This window comes from Musca vetustissima, unplaced genomic scaffold (assembly GCF_032173495.1).
Source record: "Musca vetustissima isolate MV318-11 ecotype Yass unplaced genomic scaffold, APGP_CSIRO_Mvet_v1 utg4377, whole genome shotgun sequence".
NCBI classification, from domain to species: Eukaryota; Metazoa; Arthropoda; class Insecta; order Diptera; family Muscidae; genus Musca; species Musca vetustissima.
In genome coordinates, this window is record NW_026883600.1 from 1 (window position 1) to 8,353 (window position 8,353).

General features: G+C 35.3%; 2 protein-coding genes across 2 annotated transcripts; one reads left to right on the top strand and one right to left on the bottom strand.

Moving 5' to 3' along the window:
* Window positions 1-1,017: 1,017 nt before the first annotated feature.
* LOC133330503 (rRNA methyltransferase 3, mitochondrial-like) lies at window positions 1,018-2,737 on the bottom strand. The gene is made up of 2 exons (XM_061538940.1): window positions 1,593-2,737; window positions 1,018-1,213 (listed from the first exon to the last, which is right to left on the bottom strand). The coding sequence occupies exons 1-2, from the start codon at window positions 2,735-2,737 to the stop codon at window positions 1,018-1,020; spliced, it is 1,341 nt and encodes a 446-aa protein (XP_061394924.1).
* Window positions 2,738-3,679: 942 nt separating this feature from the next.
* LOC133330504 (UPF0389 protein CG9231) lies at window positions 3,680-5,651 on the top strand. Its single transcript, XM_061538941.1, has 2 exons — window positions 3,680-3,852; window positions 5,447-5,651. Exons 1-2 carry the CDS (start codon window positions 3,680-3,682, stop codon window positions 5,649-5,651), a joined length of 378 nt encoding a protein of 125 aa, XP_061394925.1.
* Window positions 5,652-8,353: the final 2,702 nt, after the last annotated feature.

Sequence of the window (8,353 nt, forward strand, 5' to 3'; positions counted from 1 at the left end):
AAAAAATTATACTGAAAAATTTTTCCATAGAAAAAAATTATACTGAAAATTTTTTCCATAGAAAAAAATTATATTGAAAATATTTTCTATAGAAAAAATTCGTTTTCTATAGTAAGCACTTTCTCTGTAGGAAAAAAATTATTTTGAAAAAAAAAATCAGAAAAAATATTCTGGAATTTTTTCTATAGGAAAAAATTATCCTGACAGTTTTTTCTATAGAAAAAAAAAATATTCTGAAAATTTTTTCTATAGAAAAAATTTGTCGTTTTTGTAGAGTATTTTTTTTTATAAAAAAATTGACCTCCGATTTGAGCTGTATTTTCTTGGTAGTATAAACATTCTGGTCAGCTCCCTCCCCCATTTAAAAAAAATCATAGAGGCAAATAACAAAAAAAAACTACTTCCAATAATTTTACATTTAGCAAAAAGATTTGTAAAAGTTACTACAATTTGCATGTTCGTCATCTCTCATAACCTATCTTTAACCTATCATTTGCCTTTTCTACATTTTAATTTTTTTTTTACATTAAAGTTCACTATTTTTTGTTTTTGTTATTAAATATTAATAATGCTATTACAATGCTGCTGGTTTTCCTTTTCCCCCTTCTCTATTCCCATCTCAATTTCGATTTCATTTTGAAACAAAAAAAAAAAAAATATCCCAACACCATCATCTCCTTTTCCTATGTAATATGTACATATATATATTTTTTTATTATTATAATAATTATATTATTTAACATAAAAAAAGAAAAAGTTTAACAAAAAACAAATCAATATGTTTATAATAATTTAATAGTTTAACGTTGAAAAAACAACTGTGTTATTATTATTTTTTGTTTACCATAATTCTTTATTATTTTTTGCCCTGCATATTTTTTTTTTTAAATTTCTTTTGCTCTCATTTCATTTTTAGTTTTCATTTCTTTAAGCATTTCAAAATAAAATTCGCAACACATTTAACAAAAATGCATAATAAAGAATTAAAGTCTCAACAAAAAATCCATGCAGTGTCATTTAGGGTTCTGTTGGGGTTGATGTGGTGGTGGAGGAGGACTCGGAGTTGATGGATTTCAATTTTTCTGCTTGGAGAATATTTTTACGCAGCTCATACAGTATGAGGGTTAAGGCTGAGGCCACATTTAAACTGTCGAAACCCTCGGCCAGGGGTATGTTAATACATTTCCCGCGAGATCCGACTGTGGACATGAATCTGAAAAAAGGAAAATAAATTAGTATCAGGAAAACGGATTATTTTGTCTTCGGGAGCGGAGTATTTTTTATAAGAAAAATTTTTTCTATGGGTCCGAAGTAATTTTTTCTATAGAAAAAAAATTTACTTCGGATCCATAGTATTTTTTTTCTTTAGAAAAAATTTGTTTTCGGATCCGAAGTATTTTTTTCGATAGGATTTTTTTTCTACGGATGCCAATTATTTTTTTCTATAGAAAAAATTGTCTTCGGATGTGGTCTCAGGACTTGAGGATCCTTTTCCTTTATGGCTCAGGTCCTGAACCGTTTTTTCCGGACGATTTTTTTTCTATAAGAAAAAAAACAATTCCCCCTTTAATCCCCCTACTTCCCCAACTTACCGAAAAGCATCTTGGCTAACACCATGACTCTCGCCACCAATAACCACAACATTATGCCCTCCAATTTGTTGCACTTCCGAATAATCAACAACATCGAAATTATTAGACATCAGCTTTTCCCTATTGTTCTCAGCAATAAATATATGACAATTATCCGCCAGCTCGGGTGGTATCATTAGCGGGACATTTTCCCAACTAACATCATCACGGATGGGTACACGAAAATGACCACCACAACCGCCACGCAACGCCTTCGATTCCCATGGATCGCAGCAACCTTTCGTTATGACAATTTGAAAGCAGGGCAAGGCGGCACAGGTGCGAATAATACTACCCAGGTTATTGGGTTCACGAATATTATCACATACCACGGTCAATGGTAGCGCTGGAGTACTACAATCTCCCGATTTATTTACAATATATTCAAGTGAGGGTCTTTGAAAGAGGGTCATAACACCAGGTGGTGTTGTCAGCGTTGACCAGGTTTTCAAATCATGATGCGGTACTTTGTACACCTTACATTGGGGATTACGCTTTAAGGCCTCTTTTAGTTGTTCCTTGATATCGGCCAATTCTTCCTTTTGACTGAAAATCACCGCATTCAATTTCAATTCACATGCCAAAGCTTCCAAAATCAAACGTCTGCCCTCAATTACAATTTGTCCATCTTTGTCGCGACGTTTTTTGGAGCGTGCCGATATCATCAACGTGGTTAAACGTGGATCATTGAGATCCAATTTTAAATATTGCAAACCCAATTCTGTGTCATCAATTAACCGCGATTTCGATTCACGTTCCAGACGTGACTTTTTCATGTGTTGTTGCACGGCCTTTTGTATAAATTTCGGTCTGGGATTGGTTTCATTTTGATTGCTGGACTGCTGCTGCTGCTCACGTTTTATTAATTTGTGTTTAATATTTTTACGCAGAACTTCTTCAGCTGTTACCGGTTCATATTTTATGGAAGCCTGTTCAAACAGAGAGGCTTCAATTCGCAATGCTTCATCTTCCTCCTGTTTACTTTTGTCGGCATAGTTCTTTGGCTCTTTGTTGGGGCTCTGCTGGGAGCACAGTTGTCTGGTTAATTCATATGTATAACGAATTTGTGTACGATGTGTTAAAGATTTAACGAAATTTGCTAACATTTTAATTCATAAAACGAATTAATTATTTAATAAACAAACAATACTTTCAATCCTAACCTAAAGAACAGAAAAGGCTGTTGGCTGGTGAGTTATGTGACACAGGACGGCGTCAACATTGTAAGTGGTGTGCATGTTTGACGGCGTTAAGTGGCCGTTATATGTAGCTCTCTTGTTTCTCATTTTTTAATTTGTTGTTGTTTATTAGAATATGTACTATTTCAATTGTTATTTTGTTAATGTTTTTTTTTAATTTTTTATTTAATAAAAAATACCTTCAATGTAACCTAACAAACAAAAATTAAAATGGCGCGGCTGGCTGGTGAACTAGTGTAATGTCAAAGCTGACGGCGTTAACATTGTATGTGATGTACCACATCATTTACAATGACGGCGTAAAGTGGCCGTTATATGTGGCTCGCTTATTTTTATTTTATTTGTTGTTGGTTATTAAAATATGTAATATTTTTTATTGTTCTTTTATTACTAGTTTATTTTTATTCATAAAAAGATTTATTTAATAAACCATACATTCAATCTAATATAAAGAACAAATGTTGTGTGAGAGCTGACGGCGTCAACATTGTAAGTGATGTAGTACCAAATTTATTTGCAATAACGGCGTAAAGTAGCCTTTATATATACGTTGTACGCCCTCCGGGATTTTATTTGCCAAACGTTCAACGTCGCCGCTTTTCATTGTGATCTCCCTTAGCTGCTACCGCCGGCAAAAAACAACTGTTATGTGGCGCCTTTCACAAACATATGTTTGATAAAAAGAGTAGTAGCCGATAGAGAGCGCTACATTGTTGTTATTTGTTGTATAATTTCATATTGGTGGAGACCGACCCAAGGAGGATCAAAGAATTTTTCAAAAGGTATTTATTAGCCGCCTAGTGTCCATGGAACAAGTAATATAATTATTATTTTTCGAATTCTCTCAAGATGTTTCGTCAAACTTTAAATGCAACACGCGGTTTGATACGTGGCCGTGCTTTCAACACCTCACCCCAGCTGAAACAGGGCATCAATAATCATGAACCCAATGGTTTGGAAAAACGTTTCTTAGTGTGGACCGGTAAATATAAGAGTGTCGAAGAGGTGCCTAATTTTGTGAGGTAAGTGAAGATTGAATTTTGAACCAAATATAGAACAATTAAATATGATTTTCATTATAGGACAAATGGAAAATTCCATTTTGTTGTGAATTTGAGAATTTCGTGATACAGGTGTAAACTTCGTACATACATCATCTATGTATGTCTGTATATGCGTAGCATAGATATAGGGGTTTTGTTTTGTTTCATGGAATATTCCAAACAATTTGTTGGCTTTGGCTAGCTTAATATTTTGATTAATGTTGAATATGTATGCGCGTGCAGAGATAGCTCCATGAATCACGTATACATATCAGTTAATTGGGCGATGTACATACATAGTATGTGTTGTTGTTATTTTTGGCAATGTGCATTAGATCACACAATCTATAACACTGAGGCTGTAATAGAATAATTGCATCGAGGAGAATAAGCAACAACAAAAAAACCTGTTCGCATTGAAGCTGTAAAGATTGAAAAACAATTGGTGTCTAGATTTGAGTGGTCTTAATCCTGACCAATTGGTTTTTATAAAGACTGATGGTCTCTATAAGGACCAATTGTCCCTATACCGGTCAATTGTCCTTTATAAAGGCCATAGGTCTATATCGCCCAATTGGCCTTTATAAAGACCGTTGGTCTCTATACCGGCCAATTGGCCTTTATAAAGACCTGTGGTCTCTATACCGGCCAATTGACCTTTATAAAAACCGATGGTCCCTATACCGGCCAATTGTCCTTTATAAAGACCTTTGGTCTCTATATCGGCCAATTGACCTTTTTAGAGACGGCTGGTCTCTATACCGGCCAATTGGCCTTTATAAAGACCGATGGTCTCTATACCGGCCAATTGGCCTTTATAAAGACCGATGGTCTCTATACCGGCCAATTGGCCTTTATAAAGACCGATGGTCTCTATACCGGCCAATTGGCCTTTATAAAGACCGATGGTCTCTATATCGGCCAATTGGCCTTTATAAAGACCGATGGTCTCTATATCGTCCAATTGGCCTTTATAAAGACCGATGGTCTCTATACCGGCCAATTGGCCTTTATAAAGACCGATGGTCTCTATACCGGCCAATTGGCCTTTTTAGAGACCTGTGGTCTCTATACCGGCCTGTGGTCTCTATACCGGCCTGTGGTCTCTATACCGGCCAATTGGCCTTTATAAAGACCGGTGGTCTCCGTACATAAAATAGATATTTCATCAGCGGCAGATTCAACATAAATATACGGAGGGTTTACACAACATAAAAAAGAAATTTCATCAGCCGTTTAACATGATCATGAAACTAATAATTAATTCCGCATAAGCAGAAGTCAAAACAACAACAACAACCTTTTCTATGGAAGTGATAAATGAAGAAGATAAAATTAAAAAATTTTCGTAGGTGATCTTAACTTACCATTTCCAGGCAATATTTTTAGACAAGCTTGATAAAGGATTTCTTTAAAGAAATGACGGAATATTGGTCTTCTTCACGGACCAGCCTAAGAATGGTCTTCTTTATAAATCATAGACCAGTTTTCTTAAAAATTTTTTTCTTAAATATTTAAATTTTTTATTCACTGCATTCCCATATTAATTATTCTCCCCCCTTTCATTGTTCAGTCGCGATGTCATGGAACGTTGCCGCAACACCATACGCATTCGTTTGGCCAATATTATGATGGCTCTCACTGTGGTCGGTTGTGGCATAATGGTCTACAGTGGCAAGGAAGCAGCTAAACGCGGTGAATCCGTAACGAAACAAAATCTCGATTGGCACAAACAATATAATGAGAAATATTCCAAGGAAGGCGCTGCCAAGGAATAAAAGAGGAGAATGCGGAAAAAATTTCACACAGTGATTTTTGCTAAAAGCATGAAGGAATAGAGATCATTTATTAGTGTCTCACTTTTTTACATATAGATGATACTCCCACTCATTGTATATAATACAAATGCGATAATTATATTTTTTTGTCTATAAAGTAAAAAAAAAAGTAACTAAGATATTTAAAAAAAATGAATAAATATATGTTGAAAACAAAAAAGTGCTTTAAAAATATGAAAGAAATTTAAATACAAAACTTTGATGTTGTATAAATGTGTAAAATTTAATTATTTAATTTTTTTGTGGTTTAAAAATGGAAATATTTTTTTACTTGGATATTCAAGAGGTTCTCGGCTGGAAAGGCTTCATAAATACCACCTTTAAGGATTTTTTCAAAGTTGTTTAAACTATATTTTATAAAACATATATATTCAGTACAATCGTCAAAAATAATTCCGTGCGGAATTTCTTCCCTCTCCCTTTTCCGCAATCGTAAAGAAAATTCCGCGCGGAACTTCCTTTTTTACATCTCATATTTAAATTCAGTTTTTATGCAACAGTGTAAGATAGGAGTTAAAGGGAGAAAGGAGAGAGAGTAGCCACCATAAGAAAGTTCGATTTGTGTTTTTCCTCTCAAAATATCTCACAAACAAAATCGAAGAGAGATAAAAAATGTAAGTATGGCTTTTCAAATATAAATCGAAATTGAAATAAATAAATTAATTCTTTGTAGGTCGAAGACAAATAAAATCCAACCCAATTACATCCTGACATTTCACGTGGAATCTATAAAGGGAGCAAGGAGTCTCTTATTCGGTTTTGGAAGTAAAAACGGAAAATGAACTCAATTCGATGGGACTACCAAATAAGGGCATCGCCGAGTGGAAAAACGTTTAGTACTAAATTTATACCATTCATTTGAATTGAATCCATTCATTCTTCAAAACTACTTAAAATAGTTTTGGGCTGACCAAAAAAAATATGTAAGGCAGAATTTAAAATACAAAACAGCAACACTTTTATCCACTTAGGACAAAGGTGAGCTTCGAAAACAGTCACCACCTCGGAGATGATAGAACTAAATCAAAATTAAATTGAGAGCAAGTGTGTGCGAGCGTAACTGAGAATTCCCCATTAACAACGACTGACATAAAGAGAGAAAAAGAGAACACGTGTTTACCCATCGACCCTCAGTTACGGTAGCGTATATGGGTAAGCATGCCTGAACTAAATGTTGATTGTGCCATACCAACATCAGAATCCTTTCCAACGGCAATTTGATATCCACGTGGCACTCAACTTGGTAATCGTTGGAATTCCAGTCTTGTTTTTCCTTCTTGGAGTATGTTGCGCCAAAACTTCCAACAAGTATTGGAATTTTTCAAGGGCCAACTGAGGCGTGGATTTATTAAAGAATATTTTTCAAGGGCCAACTGAGGCGTGGATTTATTAAAGAATATTTTTCAATGGCCAACTGAGGCGTGGATTTATTAAAGAATATTTTTCAAGGGCCAACTGAGGCGTGGATTTATTAAAGAATATTTTTCAATGGCCAACTGAGGCGACTGAGGCGTGGATTTATTAAAGAATATTTTTCAAGGGCCAACTGAGGCGTGGATTTATTAAAGAATATTTTTCAAGGGCCAACTGAGGCGTGGATTTATTAAAGAATATTTTTCAAGGGCCAACTGAGGCGTGGATTTATTAAAGAATATTTTTCAAGGGCCAACTGAGGCGTGGATTTATTAAAGAATATTTTTCAAGGGCCAACTGAGGCGTGGGAATATTTATTAAAGAATATTTTTCAAGGGCCAACTGAGGCGTGGATTTATTAAAGAATATTTTTCAAGGGCCAACTGAGGCGTGGATTTATTAAAGAATATTTTTCAAGGGCCAACTGAGGCGTGGATTTATTAAAGAATATTTTTCAAGGGCCAACTGAGGCGTGGATTTATTAAAGAATATTTTTCAAGGGCCAACTGAGGCGTGGATTTATTAAAGAATATTTTTCAAGGGCCAACTGAGGCGTGGATTTTTAAAGAATATTTTTCAAGGGCCAACTGAGGCGTGGATTTATTAAAGAATATTTTTCAAGGGCCAACTGAGGCGTGGATTTATTAAAGAATATTTTTCAAGGGCCAACTGAGGCGTGGATTTATTAAAGAATATTTTTCAAGGGCCAACTGAGGCGTGGATTTATTAAAGAATATTTTTCAAGGGCCAACTGAGGCGTGGATTTATTAAAGAATATTTTTCAAGGGCCAACTGAGCGTGCAACACAAACACTTTAAATTTGCGCAAAAAAAAAATAAGGATATACAAAGTATGAAAAAGACCCACAGTTGATTAAAAAGAGATGCCATATTCCTAAAATTGTACTATATTTTCTATGATTGGAGGATTTTTCTCTCGGGAGAAGTGGTCTATTGAAGTCATGAGGAGACACCGCGTTGCAGTCCTCAGGGCGGCATTCTGGCAGGATTGAAGACTTTTCCACTGCGTTGCACTGACGTTAGCGGACCACACTAGCGCCGCATAGTTTACCACAGATCGGCCTATTGCTGTATAAGTCGTTAACAAGATTTCCTTGTCAGCTTCCCAAGTGCTGCCGGCTGCCGACTAGCGACTTGAGAACCTTGTTTCTGCTCCTGACTTTATCGCAAATAGCTGTGGCATGCGCGGACGACTTGTAGAGACTATCG

Bases quoted from the DNA above. Each gene is read 5' to 3' on its own strand.
- LOC133330503 (XM_061538940.1), bottom strand. From the start codon at position 2,737: ATGTTAGCAAATTTCGTTAAATCTTTAACACATCGTACACAAATTCGT. The intron at 1,214-1,592 runs GTAAGTTGGGGA...TCCTTTTTTCAG, and splicing joins GTTAGCCAAGATGCTTTTCG to ATTCATGTCCACAGTCGGAT.
- LOC133330504 (XM_061538941.1), top strand. From the start codon at position 3,680: ATGTTTCGTCAAACTTTAAATGCAACACGCGGTTTGATACGTGGCCGT. The intron at 3,853-5,446 runs GTAAGTGAAGAT...TTCATTGTTCAG, and splicing joins GAGGTGCCTAATTTTGTGAG to TCGCGATGTCATGGAACGTT.